Below are 23,537 nucleotides of genomic sequence, written 5' to 3' on the forward strand. Positions count from 1 at the left end.
TTTAAGTTTTATGTCCAACAACATCCGCCAGCGGTGTCCGATGCTTCCCTGCCTTACTCAGAAGAGATCCTGTTTCCTGCAATTTATTCACAAGCGACCATATTATGTTCCTGTTTGGGGCAGAACGTGAGGCAAAGTTGCGTGTAGCTGCCCTTTGCGTAGCAACAACAGATCCCGGCCTCTAAAATCTTTTTAACGATAAAATCACGTTGCTCCAAAGAGTACATTATTGTAACTGCGTCCTGATCATATTGGTACAGTAGCACAGCATAATTCTCAATACGAAGGCCCAGTTTCCTGTTTCTTATTGACCGTCGCGAGGTTACCATCTAACGAAGAAACTCAAATCTCCATACCGCACCTCACCTAATTCCAATTCGGTACAGTGGCGAATATTTGCTGCTTTTCTAGAGGTGCGGCCTATATTACCCCAAATGAATGTAAACCAGTAAGCATAGTTCCATAAATCTTCCAACGTTCCTTGATCATTTGCCACAAACCGCATGAAAATCGGACTTCAGTTAGAAAATCTAGACCCCCAAATGAAATCCATGAGTTTTAAAAGAATCACCTTGTATATGTTCTATGATGTACTATATAGGAAAGGTGTTTTTAGTTGTTCCTACTCCTATAGTTCCTATAGTTGTAATTGTTTTATTTCTGACAAAAAGTGTCAGCTTCATTGTGTGATGAAAAGTAGTTTATAGTAATACCCCGCAAAAGACATGCAAGAGGTATTGGACTCAAGGCAGAAAAATAAATTTGCTTTTCTTGAAATAGGTAATAACATTTTATTCGTTACATTATATGGTTTTCGTTTTCACAATATGAAATGTCGTAAATTATTGTAAGTAGTAATATTCAATATGTATTACACCGAATCTACCGTACACCAAAATTTCCCCACACCGAGTTTTCCCTACACCGAATTTTCTGTACACCGAATTTTCCTACACCGAGTTTTCTTACACCGAATTTTCTTACACCGAATTTTCCTACACCGAATTTTCCTAGACCCGTTTAATGACATGTAATGTTGGAACCTGCTAGCACTAAAACAACAATAATATGAACGCCTATGTTACAATGAATTTCAAATTATATGGCAATTTTGATGTTTTTTTTTTTTTTAATTTATTTGTTCGTTTATTCGAGTTTAGCACCGACGCTATATGAAACGGGATCTACTGTACAATTTAAGACAGAATCCAAATCGACATAATGCATTCAAATCGCAATGCTCTTCCAGCGGAATCAAATCTTCCAGCGGGACAATGTGAACCAAAGGCGCGCATGCTAGCTACTTTAAAAAAGGATTTTCGTTATTTAAGGATATATTTTAGGTATACATACAAGAGTAACCTTAATGAACTTTTATTTCAATCTATAACGTATTCGGTAAACTACATCGTTGCAATAAATGGTCCCACTACACTGGTACAATTTGCATGAACTGAGTTCACGTGCGTGACAGGATCTTGCTTTCATGTTAAGAAGTTTGAAGAAAGAAAGAGAAAAAAAGTTTGGAATCCTAACGTGTTGGTAGAATTCTGCTATGGCCTGTGTAGTAACACTGGGCAAGTTATCACGAATGAGTTCATAACAAAGGTCAGTTCATCAGTACATTCTTAAATGACCATGAACTTGTCTTTTTTATTAAACTACAGAGCGTCTAAAGCGGTATTTTTCAACCTCTGGTCCGCGAAATTATTTTTCAAAATTACGATTAAAGTATGATCTTTTATTATTTACAAGCAATGTTTTTCAATAGTATTTAGCAGGGTTAGCTGATTTAAACCAAGGTGGTTTGAACCTTGGTTTAAATCAGCTGTTAAAAAAAAATGGTTTAAACCAAAAAACGAAAACCGTTCGTAAAAGTGTAAGTGTTCGTGAAATCTTGATGAACACACATTTGTGGGTTATCACGTTTCATTCCCGTATATTATTCGCATTATATTCAAACCTAAATTCCCCATTCATTACTCAGAGAGATTATCCTACAAAAGCAACTTTTGTTTTTCTTTTATAAGTTTAAGAATGTTTCGTTTGTGATTTTTTTATAGTTTGTTATTATTGTTATGCAACTACAATCAAAAGAAAATTCTAAATATTGTTTAGTTTTAATAAATGTTTACTATTGATAAAATACATCGAAGTGCCGTACTTTTTCTTTTTTTTTGGGGGGGGGGGGGTGTCATACAAACCCCATGAGAGGCATTTATTGAAATCAGAAGTATCTTTGGTATCTATTTATGTATAAATGGATCAAAGCCAAAGTGGACTCAAATAATTCGTATCTTTATTCACTTTTCTTACTGATATGCAAATTAAGTCGTTGTACTCCTTTAACTTGGACTAATAAAAGTCGTAGTGAACTAACTTGCAGCAAATTAGTTTTTCTGTACTCTGCAGTACTTTGAAATTATCCGTATGTAATTCTGTACACTTGGTTTCACTTGTGCAATTGTTTATCTTTTTGTCCTTCTGAAATGACTCTTGATAATTGTATTAACAAGTATGTAAAGATCAGTACAACGTATTTTTTTATCAGGAGTCCTTCGTGAGTGAGTCGACAGATGTATCGCATTTGTGGCCAATTAGTCCCGGTTTCGAGTTCAAATGGAGAACAATTTCTCTCGGATGTAAGCCGTGAAGCGGTTTGGATTCCGCTTTATGCTTACGGGACTTCTTCCAGCAAAATCCTTTTGTTGTATAATAACACCAAGGCGAAACAAACTTATTTCTGTCCATATGTGGTATAAATACATAGAGCAAATTATTTAAACCAAAAAAAAGGGGGTTTAAAGAAAAAAAACTGTTTTTTTCAATAACAGCCATGTTTTTTGCCGACCGTGGTATTTGGCTAGCTACACAACTTAAGTGAATAGAAAAATAAACCTGCAAAACCATTGTCAGTTTCCGAACATCAAAAGATTGAAAACCAATTATCTAATCTACTACCATAGCTACCTGGATTTTTCACGTTCACATGATTTTGAATAAATAAATAAATAAATAAAATTTCTACTTTATTATCAACCGATTATGGACCGAGGCTAAGGGAGACGGTGATGATTAGAATGAATGAAAATAGTAGAAAGAAGAAAGTGAGAATTCCGAGAAAACTCACACTCATGGTGTTTGTCCATCACAAAGTTCATTTGGCGAAAGCTGGCATCGAACTAGGAACACTCATGCTCAAGAAGTCAGCAGTCTATCATTAAACCACCACGGCTCAAATAATCTTGGAAATATAAATAGTTGGATAGTCGAAGATGATTTAAATGTGTAATCCGGTATTTCATAAAACAACTATTTCCATCAAAATAAACGTCACCACTGTTGAGAAAATAGTATTTCAACAACTATAAAAGTTCGGATACAACATACAACCCTGCTAATAGACAATAGAAATGAATTTCGACGTTGAAAAATTAACTTGGTTATTTTTGCATTAATTATATTTATATGCAGGAACAACAATAGTAATAATAATGGTATAATGTGTGTTAATGTCATCAGATTTTCGGACAGAAAGGAGTCACTTTGATCCATCAAACTTTGTAAACAGATAGTCTTCACCAGATCTAATTGCGTACGAAGCCGTTCTTTTCTATTTTAGACTTCAAAATATAAGCAGTTTCTCGTGGCTTCTACGAACGCCTTGTCTATATGTAACCAACATTACATATTGGTAATGCGGGATTACCTAACAACAGAAGATAAATCCCTGGGCAGGGTTGGCAAAAACCATGGTTTTTATTGAAAAAAAACAAGCTTTTTTGGTTTAACCCCGGTTTTTTGGTTTAAACCATTTTTTTCTTTTTGTTTAAATAATTTACTCTATGTAGCTATTTATATTAGATATGGACAGAAATTAGTTTGTTTCGTCTTGGTGTTATTATGCAACAACAAGGTTATGCTAGAAGGGGTCACATAAGCTTAAAGTGGAATCCAAAGCGCTTCTCGGCTTATCCAAGAAAAATGTCCATTTCGACACGAAACCGGGACTAATTGGTCACAAATGCGATTGCTGACTCACTCACGAAGGACTCCTGATAAAAATACGTTGTACTGATCTTTACATAGGCCTAGTTGTTAATATAATTGTCAAGTCATTTCAGGACAAAAAGATAAACAGTTACACAAGTAAAAACATTATACAGAATTGTATATAAATCAGGAAACTCCTGCCTTAGCCATTGGGAAAATCCTGTTATTACTTCAAGTGTATTTGTATATAAAATTTTAAGGTCAACGTATCATAATCATTACGCTAAACGGTATTAAATTACAAATTTGGTATGTAGATACCATTCAATAAAATTAAAACAGTCATTAAAATTAAAATTAAAACAAACAAGCTGATATTGGAAGCTGCGTAGGCAGTTGATAAATTTTGCCAATTTATATCAATATAATTAAGCAACCTTGGCTTCTTTATAAAACAACAGGCATTCAGGCAAGTAGAAATATATAATTTGGTTTCGTTTCGTATGTTTAGGCTTAACATCCTTATGAAATACCAAGGTTATCACGGAGAAGACTTTCGCTTAAAGGGACACCTCGAATCGCTACTTGGTTTACACTTGAAAGATGGGTTGTGGTTCGACCGAGAACTGAACACGGGACTCCTTGATTAAAAGGTGAAAAGTACATAAACGTAATGCCGATGATTTCATATGTGGAAACGTCACCATGAAGTTCATACGGTGTAAAGCATTTTTCATTCTTTTTTTGTTTGGTTTAAACCAGTTTTTTTTGAAAAAAAAAAACAGCTGTTTTAAACCAGGGTTTAAACCACCTTGGTTTAAACCAGCCAACCCTGTCCCTGGGTTAGAGACCCGCACGGGCCGAATTTTTCGGCCCGAGCCCAATCCAGCCCGAACGTACCTAGGCCCGGCCCAGCCCGGGCCCGAAAAGTTTTGGAGATTTTCGGCCCGAGCCCGGCCCGGCCCGATAAGTTTTTTAAAATTCTTGGCCCAAGCCCGGCCCGGGCCCGATAAACTTTTAAAGTTTTTGGCCCGACCCCGGCCCGATAATTTTTTAAAAAATTATCTCGAGCCCCAATCTTTCTCAAAATTTAGTACTAAATTTGACCTAACCTCAGAAACATTTACTAAACTCTGGTTTACAACCTGACGCTTGTCTCCCGAATGGTACCATTGCCTCTTAGAACTTTGCCTGTCATCGAGAGAACAAAAACTCCATTCCCTGTAACAAAAATCTAACTTAATTGATTTTAGCATAAAGTGAAGATGGCAATATTGTTTAGCGACAGGCAAAACATTCCCACCCCTTCTTGTTATAATTTGAGTTCAGTGAAGGTCAAGGTCAGAGCTCAATTTACCGCATAATGCCTGCAATCCTCTATAGTGAAAGTGGAGCCGCTAAGCAACACAAACTGTAAATAGCTATTGCATTCTTTGTAACATTTTTCACGGACACACTTCTTTAACGTTTGGCTTTATTCTAATTATCGTTTAGCGAAAGTCAATAATTATTAAAGAATTGCAATTGATCAGCCCCAGCCCAGCCCGACCTGAAGAGAAATCAGTGTCGGCCAGCCCAAGCCCGGCCCGGCCCAAAGAAATAACAGTGTCGGCCCGCCCAAGCCCGGCCCGGCCCAAAGAAATAACAGAGTCGGCCCGCCCAAGCCCGGCCCGCGGGCCGGGCTTCGGGCCTCGGGCCAGGCCCGGCCCGTGCAGGTCTCTACCCTGGGTAAAGAAATAAGGACATTATTTTTCCTTTCTTTTTATCCAGATTCTGAATTAAGTCCCAGAAACAACGAGGGCTTCTAGCAAATGGCCCTCACATATTATTGTGGGCAATATTAGGCATTATTCTTTCGACACCTTTCAGAATCGAACTCGGAAGTTTTGCACAAAATTCGAACGTCTCGTATGGGAATCTAAGAAAACATCGAACTACTTTCCCTTTCTTTCACGGCCAAGCATCTAAAAACGCTGAAAAGGGTGTTTAATTATTTTAAATAAAAAGTCCAAACACCAAATTTCATGTCTCTAATATTAAGGTGCTCCGTAATATGCCATCTTATTACATATAATATTGTAATCCAACCCCTTTTTTCCCTGCCCACTCCATTTTCTTCCTTTCTACATCAATGCTACATATATATATATATATATATATATATATATATATATATATATATATATATATATATATATATATATATATATATATATATATATATATATATATATATATATATAAGCAGAAACAGGGGTTTAATAATTTTAATTGACAAGTTCAAAATTTCAAAATTTATGTTTCTAACCTTACGAGATTCCAAGTTATGGGCTCTTATTACAATAATTAAAATTCCAGACCATTTTGCTTTTCACTCTCTTTTCTTGTTTTCTAAATTCAATGTTCTGAAATACATACCTACAGTAATTATTTTAAATGAGAAATCCAAATATTGAATGTTATGTCTCGAGACATGGGCATCTTATAATAATTCTTTGTCATCCCCTTTTCTCTGTTTCTAGGTCAAATAGCAAAAACGCTGAAACGCGTAACTAATTAATTTAAGTGAGAAGTTCATATACCAAATTTTATGTCTCTAACCCTCAGATTCCGACATATGTAGGGATGCGCACGAGACAAGATTTGTGGCTGTCTCGTCTCGAAAATGTGCTGTAAAAGTGATGTCTCGACTCGAAAATGTATATTTCTTGATTGGAAGAGCCGGTCTCGACTTGAATTTTGTCAGAAAAATCCTGTCTCCACTCGTCTCTTGCATATCCCTAGACATATGAACATTTCAATATAACAATTGCCATCCATTTGTCTCCATCCTCGTCGAATTTCTAAAAAAAAAAATCATTCCTTAGTGGTACCTTACGTCAGAAATCATAAGCATATCCAAATTTGAAGACTAGTTTAAGTGGTTTGACCAGGGAGTTGATCAATCAGTCACTTTCTCAGGGCTTTTTCTTTTATATAGTTTCTGTTTTCCCAACGTAACGATCAGTGTTCAAAGCCGAAAGTGAAGATTCCCACAACTTCCGGTTTTAAATACAGGGAGAAAGTTTGAGAATAAACTTAATTTTGGGGCGGTGAGTTCATATCAAAAAGACAATTACTCGTTAACCGTTTTTGCTCTATAAAGATAAGTATTGAAATTAGAAGTAGCAACAAATTTCCATCATTTTCGATTAATACAGGAATTACGTCAGATATGGAACATACTATTGCAGTATTGAATCCCATATATATATATATATATATATATATATTTAAAAAAAGGATTGTCGTTAAGTCTTACCGTTTTTATTCTATACAAAAGATCAATACGGGAAACCAGTACCACTTCCGATTATAATACGGGAATAAATTCGGATATGGGACCCACACTTGCGATACTAAATTCACAGCAAAACGCTGCTTCCTGCTAATTATAGCCATTTTTCCACAATGATGATCAATGCTGAAACCGGAAATCATAATTTCCACCACCTTCGGTTTCAATAGAGTAAGACTTGAGACGGAACTTCCTCTTGGGTCGCATAGAAAGCCATTTCTTACTATGTCTTACCACTTTTGTTCTAGAGACCAATACTGAAACCGGTAGTAGTAAAAAAACTTGTACCACATCCCATTTTAGAAGAACGATGAGGATAAAAATTAAATTTATTCTTGGGACGCAAAATACATTAAAAAAAAGAAAAGCTTCTAACTATCGATTGCTGTTTTTGACCTATGGTGATCGACGTTGAACCCGGAAATGGTTGATTTCTTCCGGTCTGAAGAGAGGTCAATGAAGGAGACGAACCTATTCTTGGGACACTGTATCGATTCCAAAAAACTTTTCAATATATGTTACCGTTTTTGATTAGCGACGGAAACAAAGTTCCGGTTCCGGCGGAACCGGTTCCAGACCTGGATCCAAAAGCCCCCAAAGACCCGTAAAGGAGGCACAAAATTCATCTTCAAAACACTGCAAAGAGTCCACAACCGTTTGCGCTCCCCAGAAAAAAAATCTGTTCCACCAGTGGCTGTTTAGCCAATGAGTTCACCAGTTACCCAGTTTGTTTAGCCAAATGACACAAGCGGCCCTCTACTGGGTGCCTGCCTGTCACTTCCACTATTTCATCTAGCACATTGTTCACAGCCTGCCAGCAGCTCGGGTTTAGCGTACGGATGTCCACAAAGTTCCGGTGGAACCGGTGGGTTCTTGGAGATCTGGTTTTCAGAACCGGTTCCAGACCTGGATTCGAAAAACCTGGTTCCAACCGGATCCGTTCAGAGCCGAAAACCGGTTCCAATCATCCCTATTTTTGATCTGATACCTGTCGACGGACGGGTGGACACAATAACAAACAGAACTGATTTATGAGATTGTACGGTAGTAGACAAGGACCAAAGTCATTTTACTTTTTCTTTAACTCTCTCCCCGCGTGATTTTCTTTCTCTTTTAGATGCTTATGTAACGCATTTTCCATGACCGACTAACGAGGCATGCAGACAACCAACATATACTCGTATAATGAAAAAAAAAAAAAAAAAAGTACATTTAGAGGTAAAACGAAAGGATACAATCCCCATTCTTCAAAATCACGTTATGCAAAGCATTCCTGTATTTAAGCTAAATTACCGATATCTCATAAACAGGAACATAGCCAACCCCCCAAAAATACCTATCAGGGGCAGGAATGCTCATCCTCCAAGAGTTTTGGCCCAATCCATAAATTTACCAATGTCCTGTTTGATTTACCATTTTCGATAAAACATTGTCCCCTCCCCAAATACTCTCATGGGCGCAACCAGCGTCCTAAAACCAGTTTGTGGGCACCCCTGAAAGGGTGGGTGGGGAGAGGACGAACGTAGAAGAGGGAATGAATTTTGAATTGAACAGAAAAAGAAAAAAAAAAAACGGCCCTAAATTCGAAATTTCAGAGGAGCAAGAAAAAATGGAAAGCGGGCCCCGTAGATTCATGGATACTGCTCCTCGAAACTACATTGTCTAATTCTTTAATATACTCAAAACTAAACACTACTTGGGACTGTATTCTCAGGTCGCTTCTATAATGTTTAGTGTTCTAGATGTAAGGGATAGTTTATGCAATATTTCGTATCCTCTTACGAAGGGCGTTCATTATATTTTAAGCCTAAAGCTGGCGCAAAATCGTGGGATGACCAAAGATTAGGTCGGATAGGGAAGAAGCTAGAAACCGCTCTGTTGAACAGCAGCTTTGGAAACACTGTCTCTGTGCACAGAAGCATTGTTATGCAGCTTTCATGGACATCGTTGGGATCAATGTTCCGCATGACAACGTCTTCTACTTTTGTTTACATGCTAAGGAAGAATGACGTAATCGTCTCACCCAGTTTTATCATCCCACGGTTGTTGTGCCACATTTAGGCTTAGAATATAATAAATGCTCCTCGTAGTTACTAGAAAATCGTCTTCTTTTACTGCATTGTGATTTAATATTAAAAAAGCTTTTCTAACCAGGGGTCTCTTAAGTACTTATTGTATTTAAACTGGTGACTATCAATATGATTAAAGATATTGGTTATCTTTGTCATTATGTTGACAGTATTTTCAGGTCACACCTGACTGACATGCGAGCATTAGGTTGTGCAATCCCCCTTTTAATCTATCAGTATCGAGTTTATCGCTCTGAAAGGAAGTGGAATTGAAAACAAGTTGTTTCAATTCTTTATTTTTTAGGCTACTACTACTTTTTTGATATTTAACAAAAGAATAATTTTTATTTACTGCACCACATATAATAGACGCGGAACTTCTCAATTCGTTTGTTTTCTCAAAAAATCCTCTCATTATTCAGTTATCAACATTTAGAACATCTTGAAAAAGGGCAAGTGTTCACGTAAACTCATACTGATAATGATATCGCACGGGAGACTGTGACCTCTGATCTAGTAGTCCTGATAACAAACAGAAAACAGATGAGTATTTCATCGATGAGAGATGAGTAATATGATCTCATTCAAATTTATAAGAATTTCTCAAGAAAGGGATAGGTTTTATACTATAGGTGGTAAAAAATTTAATAACACTTTCCATTTTCATACAATTATACTAAATAATCAGTAACGTACGCAGAATTTCATCAAGGGAGGGGATTTAAGCATTTAATCTTGGGTCTAGGAAAATTCGGTGTAGGAAAATTCGGTGTAAGAAAATTCGGTGTAAGAAAACTCGGTGTAGGAAAATTCGGTGTACAGAAAATTCGGTGTAGGGAAAACTCGGTGTGGGGAAATTTTGGTGTACGGTAGATTCGGTGTAATACATATTGAATATTACTACTTACAATAATTTACGACATTTCATATTGTGAAAACGAAAACCATATAATGTAACGAATAAAATGTTATTACCTATTTCAAGAAAAGCAAATTTATTTTTCTGCCTTGAGTCCAATACCTCTTGCATGTCTTTTGCGGGGTATTACTATAAACTACTTTTCATCACACAATGAAGCTGACACTTTTTGTCAGAAATAAAACAATTACAACTATAGGAACTATAGGAGTAGGAACAACTAAAAACACCTTTCCTATATAGTACATCATAGAACATATACAAGGTGATTCTTTTAAAACTCACGGATTTCATTTGGGGGTCTAGATTTTCTAACTGAAGTCCGATTTTCATGCGGTTTGTGGCAAATGATCAAGGAACGTTGGAAGATTTATGGAACTATGCTTACTGGTTTACATTCATTTGGGGTAATATAGGCCGCACCTCTAGAAAAGCAGCAAATATTCGCCACTGTACCGAATTGGAATTAGGTGAGGTGCGGTATGGAGATTTGAGTTTCTTCGTTAGATGGTAACCTCGCGACGGTCAATAAGAAACAGGAAACTGGGCCTTCGTATTGAGAATTATGCTGTGCTACTGTACCAATATGATCAGGACGCAGTTACAATAATGTACTCTTTGGAGCAACGTGATTTTATCGTTAAAAAGATTTTAGAGGCCGGGATCTGTTGTTGCTACGCAAAGGGCAGCTACACGCAACTTTGCCTCACGTTCTGCCCCAAACAGGAACATAATATGGTCGCTTGTGAATAAATTGCAGGAAACAGGATCTCTTCTGAGTAAGGCAGGGAAGCATCGGACACCGCTGGCGGATGTTGTTGGACATAAAACTTAAAGATTTCATTTCATTTCACTAACATTTAATTTGTATTCTCACTAACACTTAATTTGTATTCTCACTAACACTTAATTTGTATTCTTCAATTTCGCTTCAAATATCCAATATCTCATTCGAACTGTAACGTACAATGACGAATATTTGCTGTTTTTATTGCGGCCTGCTCGATATTACCCCGGATGAATTTAAACCAGTAAACATAGTCCCATAAACCTCCCATTCTCCCTTGATAATTTGCAACAAACCGCATGAAAACCGGACTTTAGTTGGAAATTCTAGAGCCCAATGAATCCGGGAGTATCACTCTGCATATACATATGTAAGATGCAAAAATATATTGATCAAAAAAGTCTTAGTGGAAAGGGCAATATAAAGCAGGATGGATGGTTTTATCATATAATATTTGTACAAATAGTTTAATTCTCCTCCAATCAGACACTTTAGTTTGTTTGCCTTAAGGTAAACAAGTACTGCAACCCTATTGACTCCTTATTGACTTCTTCTCCAATCAGGCGTAGATACTTTAGTTGAGGCATTTATTTTTACACCTTTGAGTAACATAAATAAACTATGTCGTTTTTGAAGAATTTAAATTTAAATATTTATTTATAAAATATACATAAAATCGTCAGAACATTTTTGAAAAATCTACAATTTTCAACTTTACCCGTCTAGTAACCTACTTTTTTTTTTTTTTTTTTTTTGAAATATAAAATTCTAGGAGACATCCTCCAAAACAGCATAAAAACTTAAGTTTTAAATGAAATGTCGATTGGTATCGATGATCGCTTCGCTAAATCATACAAACGGACATCAATAAACAAATTTCTTGTCATGTAAGGGCCATGAAATGCTAAAATCCGTCGAAATCTAGAATTCAAATTATTTCACGATCACATTTTTTCAAAATTTGGTATAGCAGACAGTAAAAGTACGTTCTACACAAAGTTTGAACTTAAAACTAATACGCTCATTTATGCTCAAAGTTAAGTTTTTAATAAATACTACTGTCTACGACAACGAATCTTTCTTTACACCGAACATTCCCCACACCGAGTTTTCCGTACACCGAATTTTCTGTACACCGAATTTTCCTACACCGAGTTTTCTTACACCGAATTTTCCTACACCGAAATTTCCTACACCGAATTTTCCTGCTCCCTTTAATCTTATATTCTTTTACAACACGTGTATTCTTATATACAGCGTGAAGCATCTAAAAGTACCACCTGATATACTGAAGAAATGAGAAACGCTAGCCATATACGGTTTTCGGAAAACAGCAATATCAAATGTTGCTCATCAAACGGAAGTATCAAGTGATAGGAAAAATATCGACAAATGGGGCATTAGTAACGAGGACAAACGGCGTTGAATTTCTCCGCGTGTGTCATTTCATGTTATTCGTGTTTTGTCTATAATTTCATTACAAAAAATTGATTACGTTCCGGACGCCCCATTTGCCGATATTTTCCCTATCACACGATACCTCTTATTTGACGATTCCCATTTAATGGTGCCGTTCACCGCAAACCGTATATCACTAGCGTTTCTCGTTTCTTCGGTATTTCAGGTGGTACTTCTAGATGCCTCATACTATATTATAGTAAATGTTTATAAATATCTTGGTCAAGGGAGGATAAACTCCGAACCCTCCCTTGCGTACGCCACTGTCAACAATGCGGGTATAATTGTTCTCTGCCACTTTCTATTCTATGATACAATATATTTGCTCTTCTTGCACTAACTTTAAAGAGACTATACACCTTCTAATGAAACTAGCTCCCGGCGTTACACCTCATAAAGAAGTATGGCCGGTTATTTAGAACCTGCCAGTCATTTAGAACCTGCGTCATCAACCGGGGTCTCTTCGTCTCTATTGCTAGCCTTCTACACCAGAATTTGTTATATTTTAATTTAAATAGCTGTACCACTGCTTCACGATTCTAGGTCTACATCGGAAATCGAATCCAGAACTTCGCGCATGATAACTATTCGTATAAACATAAACAGCAGCATGCTTATCTCCAACAAAGAAAATTATAAATGGCGTTTCTGATTCCTAACGAACATGTTCTATATTCTGTGACGTACTATATTTGAGAAAAACTGTAACCAAAATATTTATTTTGTTCATTCGATTATAAATAATGTCTAATTTTTACTTAAGTTTTGATCACGCAAGTTTCAATTAAAACGTTTTTCTCTCTCATTTATGAAACACTTAGTTGAAATTAATTACATATTAACTGAAACGTCCATACCTAGGTAGTTAACCAGGATCCACAAGTTTGAAACCAGCGTAAAAAAAGAAGTGGAGTGAGTATAAACATTTTCTCTAGCTCTATTAACATATACTCTAATTAAAAAATGTCCTTAGAATATGAGGGATTTCAACGGTGAGTATGTAATCCAAGCTTTTGAAAACGAAGTATACAGAAAAAAGAAAAATATTTTCTAAGATGATGTTACCCGAATCTAATACTTTACTTATACCAGTATTCTTATCTTTCATAAAATAAGAATTTGGTTATTCACTGACTGGGAAAACAATCTTTTGTTAGGTTTATTATTATGATAAAACCACTTTTGAGAAAATGAATATTTAAGATGTAAAGCACCTAGCTAGAGAAAAGTTAGTGTCTCGACCCCCCACCCATGATCAGTTGAACCCGAAATAAATTCTGTACATTTGGGGTCATGTTTTGAATTAGTGCGACGAAGACCAGGACTCGAACTCCATTTTCTCTTCCTATTTTCCTAAGTGTGTAAGGCAAGGCAGAAATACGAACACTGATAAAGCATGGTTAAAAGGATTTATGCCACGGCAGATTCATTCACATGGTACTGAATTAGGTAATAGTGTCCATGCACAGTGGCGGATCCAGTCAAGGGAGGGACTAAACCATTGTTTGCAGCTTTAACCAGTGTAAAACAGAATTGAAGCCCATTTTATCCAGTGTATACCTGAGCATCAAAGGGGAGGCTACAGCTCCTATAACTTTGGTCGCCATCTACTTTAACGTGGTGTTCACTTCTCCAACCTATGAGGAATTTAAATTGTTAATATTTCTTTGGTCATGTCGGAGTATACTAATGGCTTCAGTTTTTGACCTTGACCGACGTGAATCAAATTTATCAGGTCACCTATGTACGTCATCAACTACTTCCATAACTATTTCAGTCCAAATCAGTCTGGCATTTCTCTTGGAGACGGACGAACCACAACGACGGAAGCCTACCAGAACTACCAAAAGAAAGAAATGCTGCACATGACAATTTAAAGAAAGAAAAAAGAGAAGAAATGCAACTTCAACAGGAATTTTTCACTTTTGAATTACTACTGCTTACAGCTGTCATCACGTTTTCGCATAATTTCAAAATACTAATCAAGCAATCAACAGCAAGAGTGAAGCAATTACGTAGTTTGTTCCTGTTGAGCTACTGCATTAGTTTTATAATCCCTGCTGTGTAGTTGCATGATGTTACTGGTAAAGAGAATGTTGAAAGGGGAGGAGATGGTGGTTTTCTGCATTACATTACAGGGTTGCCAAAATATAGGAGCAATTTTTTTTTTTTAGTTTAACGTCCCACGATTGTGCACCGAGGCTAAGGGAGACAGTGACAATGAAACATGTGATAACGGTGGGATGCCGAAAGTGGAAGGAAACAGAACTCTTGAGAAAACCCACGGCACGGTGTTCATCACCACAAAGCCTACTTGGTGGGAGCTGGGATCGAACAAGGGACTCCACGCGCCAGAGGTAATCGCTCTACCACTGAGTCACATCTGAGACCAGCAGATGTCAGCTCTAGTTCTTTTGTTTTTTGAGCCAATTGAAAAAATGAAATGAAATCTTTGTTTAACGTCCAACGGTTATGCCGGTTAGGCTAAAGGAGACGGTGATAATGAGAGATGAGTGAAATGGTGGAATGAAGAAAGTGGGAGGAAACGGGAGAACCCCGAGAAAACCCACGAGCATGGTGTTTGTCCACCTTGAGCCAATCGAGTCTTACCATCTGTTCATTGCTTCAAGTTTAAAATACGAATGTTAGTACTGTGTAAATCATTTGTGAAGGGAGTGCATTGTGTTGACGACAGGTTTTTCCATATATTGGCATGATACACGTGTTTGTTTTTCAACTATCCAACAAAAAATTATACTACAAACTATGACTTGATCGAGTCGAATGAACATTAGTCAGCAAGTGCTAATGTCCATTAAGATAGATGAAATTACAGATTAAACTGGATTGGAGTTGCAGAAACACCTTTAGCGCGCCATAGACGCACGCACTTGCATTACCAACATGTATGAAAGGTTTCTTTCATCATGCATCTTGAAAGAATTTTTTGTCCACACACGTACCAACGTGCTGTCCAACATACTGAACGTAGTTTGAGAAATGTGGAGGACGAGGAAACGCGTGCTTTTTCTTTCTGCAACTGCACGACCTTGGCATGCGACGGAGGAGAGAGTCACGTGATTTCTTCCGCTGTCGTGATTGGCGGACCTAAATATAAAACAGCCACCTTGCATGAACGAGCCCATACACGGTAAACATGCATGTAGAACGGCAAAAAGATCAAACATGTTTTCAGAAGATTTTGAAAACTTTCAACATGAATGAACGAGGCCATACACGATCAACTTGCCTGTGGTTTTATCATTTTTCATACAAGTCGGGCTGTTTCTTCAGGCATGTGTTTACGTGTATGGGCTGCTTTTCTCAGGCGTTTTATGCTAAATAGAACAAAATCCCATACCCTCAATTATTACCATTTATAACTTCGTGCCTTACATGACTCTTTTCGAATAATAATAATATAATCACTTACATTTCTGCCTCTGTACAATCTAAAAGTCTTGTATTTTAATGTTATACGTGGCAAGGACCAGCAGTTCTTTTCCTTGTAAATTGCCTTCTTTCTTAATCAGCTTTATTTTTGGGATGGAAATGAGACATGTTTGCTGTGCTGTCACGTAAAACTTAACGACGGAAGAAACAAGTAACAAGTACATCTATCGTATTGAACAACGTACGATAGATGTCACAAGCATGCAAAATGAACACATAGTGTGCAGCATAACTCTTACGTAACTTCGATCTTCTCTCATCTTTTCCTTCATGATGAGTATATCCACATGCTGGTTCACGTTCACATTCATCTGCATGAACGAGCCGAAGATATGATACAGTAACCATCACAGAGCCTTCTCCAACTTAAATTATATCCTACACACAATGTGGGTGGAATGCTTCTCTGGGCTTTCGGTGCACTTGAAACCCTGTTTCTTTGGAATACAGACATCCGACTCGCTGAACCATACTAGAGATCAGTATCTGAGCTCTTGAGCACATTAAAAACATGCAGCTTTATGTACCGCAGTACAAAATGGCCTTTTTCGTGGTACCAGACTCCATTGATCTTCCGAAAATTTGTTGGAATAAATCTGCATTCATGGACACCAGCAATTCTCACGGGTTTGAAAACGATTTTCCCTAACTAAGCGTGAAACTCGGCGCGGTCTCTCTTTCTGTTACTATCTTTCAATGACCATAGTTCCGCGTTTACGAGTGTGTAAGATCATTCTTTGTATACATGCTGGACTCTTCGCTGTATATCCACACGCACGACCACACACAATGGGACTTTTCTTCCACTCTGTCACACCTTTGCTTTGATCCATCTTGACCAGCTATTTACATACAGCCCACTCACACACTCACTCCCCTAACTGCGATGGTCATGTGTCAAGGTGATGGCGTGAAACGCCATCTATAAGAATATAAATGGACCATTTCCTGTTCTAGAGGGAGTGACTTGTTTTTTGTCCGGTGTGCTTAATATTGTGATCCCTGGAAGGGAGGTAGAACTGTCCAGACTCCATAAGAAAATTGTATTGTAATACTTGTTTCAATTAATGTTCTCTGATTTTGAGAGGATGTCCAAATAAATACGAAAATTACAATTTTTACTTCTAACATTGGTACTCCTATTTTAATTGTAATGGTTGGTTGATTTAGAGTTTAGCGTTACTTTCAGCACTGAAGCTATATGAGACATGGATCTACAGCTTAACGTTGAATCGGAACCACATGAACTTCCACTAGAAATCAAACTCAAATTTCCTCCGCCTAAGGCGCGAAACGCCACGAGGGAGGTCACTTAATTGGAACGTTTACATTTTCTTGAAATCTAGAATAACATTGTTATCTTGATTAATTGTAACAATCAAAACGTACCTGATCTTTCTTCCTCTGCACTCGCTTAAAACGCTACCTTCTCTAATTCCTCTCATTAATACACCCAATAAATGTTTAAGAAAGATAGAAGGGAAAACAGAGAGACAGGATGAAGAAAAAAATCAAAACAGAACAAAAAATACTACCTGTAAAAATATGCATTACAACTACGATTGTTCGGACATGTTAATCGAATGGAAGTGGAGAGGTTACCCAAAATATATGGCACGTTACATCAGAAGGAAACAAGAATTAGAATGAACAAGGCAAAAGATCCTAAATGGAAAGCCTTCAAATCTTGTAAACCAGTTAAAATGATGTAACACAATATAGATAATGGCACGATTAGCAGAAAGTGTTTTAGTGTTAGTGAATACATTTGATTATCATAAAGCTTGTTTTGCTTAGATTTATGAAAACGAAATTGAATTCCTAACTTTATATCCCATCGTGACGTACTTAAGACGAAAGAATACGGATCATGAAATATTTTGTGGACTGATTATGTGGGAGGAAAGGGAACAACCTCACCAAAGGGTCACATGGCTTGGGATCGAACTAGGGACCAGCTCTGAGCGCTCTACCACTGAGCCATCATTACCCCTTGTTTAAATTTATAGTAGAGTTACTTTCGATAATGAGTGAAAATTAATCCTTATAGAATTAATTCTTGTTTTACGACGAAGGTGGTCTTGTTTAAAATATTACACTAGTCAGTCATTTGTGGTGAAATTTTGTAGTATACATTAAAGTAAAAAGGTAACCAAAAAAATTCTTGCGTTCTAGAACAGTGATAAATAAAGAGCAATACAGTGGACGGTGCGTACCTTTAGGTTTCGAAGTAATCTCTATCAGCATCCAACACTCTTTGCCAAAATTCCTGCAGCTGCACAATACCCTGGTGATAAAACTCGGTGGTCGTGCATGCAAGTGCGTTCTGCAAGTCTCCCGCATTTGCGAATGATTTCCCACGGGAGGAGTTGTCGAGGAGTGGAAATTTATTGGCGCAAGGTCCATTGAATATGATGCATGACAGTCTCTCAGCCAAGTTGATGAAGGCTCTTCCGGCTCCTCTTTGGCACATGGGGCTTGGCATTATCGTGCAGATACAACATATTCTTACAACTGAGTAATGCCGGCTCCTTCTGCTGCAATGCATAGTGCACGCTTTGCAACTGTTGAGAGCAGAGGTCAGCAGTGATGGTGTGACCAGGTGGGAGGAGCTCGTAACGCACCGCTTGCCGACAATTCTACCATACAGAGAGCACAACCTTTCGTGGGTGCAAAGGGGTCTTGAGGTGTAAGGAACAGGGTCACGTGGTGACAACCAATCTTTGGTACGACTGGGAGTGACATAGAGGACCCACTTTTTCTCACTAGTGTGCAAGCGATTAAAGATGTGTGTGTTCAGCTGCCGAGTGAGCAAGGAAAACAGGCTGAAACTCGCTGTCCTTTGTTGGCTGCTGACAATGTGTGGGATAACTTGCTTAACTTGTATGACTTCCCTATCTCATGCAAGTGTAATCTCACTGCTTTTGCAGAAACACAGAACCTTTGTGCAAGTTCATCACTCGTTAAACCACTGTCCTCCTCGATGGCTGCTTTCAGGGCCTCGGTATCCAATACATGTGCTCGTCGATTATCAGGATCATTTGAAAGGCTCACATCTCCCGAACGGAATTTCTGGAATGAATGCCTGGCAGTGCGTTCGTTCACGGCATTCTACCCAAATGTCCGGCATAGGCGGCAACTGACACGCCCACTTTAAAATCGTAAAACAAATACACGCGAAGCTGCTGCTTCGATACCTCAATTTCTCTTGGATACTGGACGAGCTATGACTGCTGTATGTGCGCAATGTGTCTGTGTTACTGAAGGACGATGGTCTAACTCCCGATCGCTTGGCATGCACAAGTGTCATTTTGTTTCCTCTCTATAAAAGCATGATTAATGGGACGTCAAAACGACAAGAAGTTTTTTGGTTACTTTGTAATCAGAAGTTTAAAGTTGGCGTCTCATTATGTCTATATGAGGTGTTTTTCGATTAATCTTAATTAGCTCTTGTTTATAAATATAGTGCATAATGTATATATTTGTTATATTCCTGACTCACCCGATGACAACACAAGATTGACTAAGTAAAGTAAGTAATAGCAAAAATTCTTGTTGGTACTCACCCTTATTTCCAGAGGAAGAATATCGTTTTTTCGGATGGAATTAACCCTCAGTCTTTCTGCGCCGTACTCTTTAACCATTCTTCTCCTCTTAACATCACGTATCATACGCCAATCAGCCCACTTGTTGCGAACTTGCTGAACCTACAATTGAAATAAAATAATATTTTCTTCAGTGACTGACTATGTGTTTCTTTCTCTTTTACATTTAATTTTGAAGAAAATTATCTAATTTTATTAAAATGCAACATAGTTATAACTATTTGACGAGTAACTGCGTTTGTTTTGGGGAATTGTTGTTGTTTATTAGTCGAAGGAGCTGTCGAGGGGGAAGATCTGAGTAGTTTTCTGTATTACTTTAAAGACTGGCCAGAATATAAGAGCACTAAAAGTCAATACACACAATCCATGTCTTGGTTTGTTATGCTACAATGTTGTTAAAGTAGTTATTGTGATTTGAAGAAGAAGAAAAATAAATAAAAACAAAAATCGCTACACAAAGTAATGTATTTCGGTATTGCAAGAATTGTACAAAAAAAGGCTTATATTGCATTCAATAAAACAAGAGAAAGAGCTGTTTGTGCTGTAGACAGAAGTGTGATATCTTATTAAAATTGGCTTATTTTATTCGAGAGCTCCCTAATAGCTACCACCTGGATAACGTGCACGTCTTTGATGTGACAGACCCGGTAGGAGCTTATGTGGTTCGGATCCCACGTTAAGCTGTAGGTCAACGTCTCATATAGCCTCGCTGCTGAACAAGATACTGAACTTAAATTCTTCCCATTTTATTCATCTGTACTATTCAAAGTATGCATAAATATACACTATAGATTAGTAGCGTAAAGGGACTGACGCGCTCAAACCTACTCTCCTTGTTAGTGATATTAAAAATTCTGCTAATAAATTTACTTCAAAGAAGTTTCGTTTAACTCTAAGTAATATTTCAACAAATCGATTACATACTGTTCTCTTCTTTCGGGGAGAGGATTCTTTCTCGTTATCATATGCATCAAAATTGACAACCTGTGGAAGCGGGTAGAAAGTAGTAAAAACAACAGAATGCTGAACTTTATTTATTTATTTTTTGAATTTTATTGAGCTCCTGTTTAGCCAAGTTGTTAGCGTATGCGACTTCGTAGTGCGTGGTCTCTGGTTCTGCTCCCTACTGGATCACTAAAATTTCCAGTATTGATCATTATCATGATGGGCCGCGAAACTCAGTAGTAAAGCGCACATCTCTAGTGCGTGAGGTTCCTGGTTATATCCTAGCTTACTCTAAATGGCCCTGAGGTGTTTTTTTTTTTGGGGGGGGGTCCAGCTTCCTCCAAGTTTTCTTTATTTCACAATTTTGTTCATTATCATAGTCTTTCTTAACCACCAAGGCATAATCATGAAAGTAAAGCTGAAAGACTTCATTTATTTTTTTCATCGAAATGAGGCAATTGAAGAACTACGTGAATTAAGAAGTAGCGAACTCAAGTCAAGAAAGTAAGAAATAATGACACCTGATACGTGGTGCGCTGACCACGCATCATCCAGCTGAGCATGCTATATCTGGCTAGCACAGTCCTTCATGGATTGTAGTAGCACTGGCTTTAGTACTACTTCTTATTTGTTAATTAATTTCATCAGCATTTCAAATACGTACGACTGAAGAAAAGCGAAAAGAATGTAACTTGTTTGTTAGCTGTCTCCTCTGCAATCGGCTCAACTTTATGTGTTTTATATATATATATATATATATATATATATATATATATATATATATATATATATATATATATATATATATATATATATATATATATATATATAATTATGTGTGTGTGTGTGTGTGTTTGTGCAGCAAACATTTTTGTAGGTCAGTGCGTCGGCTTACATATACAGCATGTTAATGTGTATATTTGACAATGCTTGGAAAGTAATTTCTGACACCAAAATACAACAAAGTATGAACCAACCTGAGTTTAGAAATACTGCTTTTCGGAGCTATGACAAACAGAAAATTTATCAGAAAAATGCAAAACTAGCCATAACTCGAGAACAAAATTTCGGATCAAAGTCGGGTGAAAAGGAGTGCCCATTATTTTAAGATGTAAATTATATTAATGTATATTTGGCGATGCAAGGATGACCCCAAAGAGACTCGAGAATGTCTTGGGGATTCTCCAGTTTATTAAAAGTTAAAAAAGGAAAATAAACAACAATCAAGTACAATATTTCAACGAATAAACAGCATAATAATTAGACCAGTGTTAGAATCTGAAAGGCGAGAAACACAATTTTGATTGCTCTACTTTGTCTCAGCATAGAATAAACTCCCGGAGGAAAAACTGAAATGAAACGAAGTCTTATGACGTCTTACGTTTACGCCTTTTAAACTAATGGAGAGACAGGTAATAAATGAACGGTTCCTGTCCAAGAGCGCGTGAAAATGGAGAAAAGGAACTTTAATTCAGAACAGGTGCAAAACGAATGCGCATAAGGGGCTTTGTCAAGCGGCATGTAAAGAAACATAAAATGTAGTATCCAAAAGTGCAAAGGTCATATGTGATAATTTTTGTGGTAAGACCTTATTTATTACCAATCCCCCTGTGCGGTATATATATCTTTATGTGATGTTTTTCCAGAACAGTTAGAAAATATGCCCTTGAACATAAGCCATCATATGTGCTTCCAGCATCACAATGGATTTGCACATTTTGACAGGAGTGTGCTGATCTACCTAAATGAAACGTTCCCAGATCCTTGGATTATAAGGGTAGGACCTGTGTTATGGCCACCTCACTCACCTGATTTACACCCTTTGACTTCTTTTACAGAGGACGGAGGGTGAAACCCCTTATGTATGCAACACCAGTTAAGACAGCCGAAGAATTTACTGTCCAAGTTATGTTGCTACAGCAATCATCTCGGAAATGCCAGGCGTGTTTGACTGAACACGCCAAAATTTGTTTCATTGGTGTCTTCTTTGCAATGCGATCCATTTCAGCACCGTCTGTAAACTGTTACCCTTTACAACTGCCTCGTGAACACATACTGCAGTACACAAATACGCACAGTACATCTGAGTATGTCACAGCTATTTTAATTTGTACGAAACTTAATAAATTCGTAGTTCACCATCGGATTTCTTTGTATCGTTGTGCAACATGCACAAAAACCCACGTTTCGTCCATTCCGTTGCTCTTGTACACGTAATTACGTATCACGAGGAAAAAAATCCTTTCATACAATTTACTTTTGCCCAAATTGCATTCACGTAAATTGTGAGAATCCCTTGATCACTCGTTTATTATGTATGATCTTTGCACTTTTCGATACCACATGTTATGTTTCTTTACATGGTGCCTGACACTGCCGTCCTATGCACATTCGTTTTGTACTTATTCTGGATCAAGGTTCCTTTTTCCTCATTTTCACACATTTTAAACTTGGACAGGAAGCGTTCACTTATCATTCGTCTCCATAAGCTTAAATGGTGTAACCATAATGGACACTTCCTTTTACCCGACTTCGATCCGAAATTTTGTTCTCGAGTTATGCCTGTTTTTGCATTTTTTTTCAACAAATTTTCGGGTGGTCATAGTGTCGATATTTCTACACCCAAGGTAGTCTATACTTGTCTTATTTTGGTGTCAGGAATTACCTCCAAGCGTTGTCAATCGTGCACATTAACCCGATGTATTTTATTGCCATATGGGAAAATTATGTAACAGTGGTAACCCTGCCATTTAACTGTCATCACTTGTAAACAAGGAAATTAGTCTGCAACTTTGTCGTATACACAGATAAATAAAATAAAACGAAAAATGTTGACAAAGATGCTAAAAATTTTCACAAGCACTCTGCTCCAACAAAATTAGTTCCAATAAAGCTAGTGCTCATTAATAAAAATTGATTGTTAGTGAACTTCTGACATTTTTATTTAGTATTAACTTCACTTTTATGTTAA

The 23,537-nt window shown here is 37.3% G+C and overlaps 1 protein-coding gene across 1 annotated transcript in view; it reads right to left on the bottom strand.

The window, feature by feature from the left end:
* The window catches only part of mRpS14 (mitochondrial ribosomal protein S14), a 70,211-nt gene that overhangs the window by 36,483 nt on the left and 10,191 nt on the right, over window positions 1–23,537 (bottom strand). The window contains exon 2 of the mRNA XM_081769701.1: window positions 19,583–19,723. Coding sequence (XP_081625827.1) covers window positions 19,583–19,723 — 141 coding nt within the window. The remainder of the gene's footprint in view (window positions 1–19,582; window positions 19,724–23,537) is intronic.

The sequence above is a fragment of the Thermobia domestica genome, chromosome 8, assembly GCF_964235325.1.
Source record: "Thermobia domestica chromosome 8, izTheDome1.hap1.1, whole genome shotgun sequence".
Lineage (NCBI taxonomy): Eukaryota > Metazoa > Arthropoda > Insecta > Zygentoma > Lepismatidae > Thermobia > Thermobia domestica.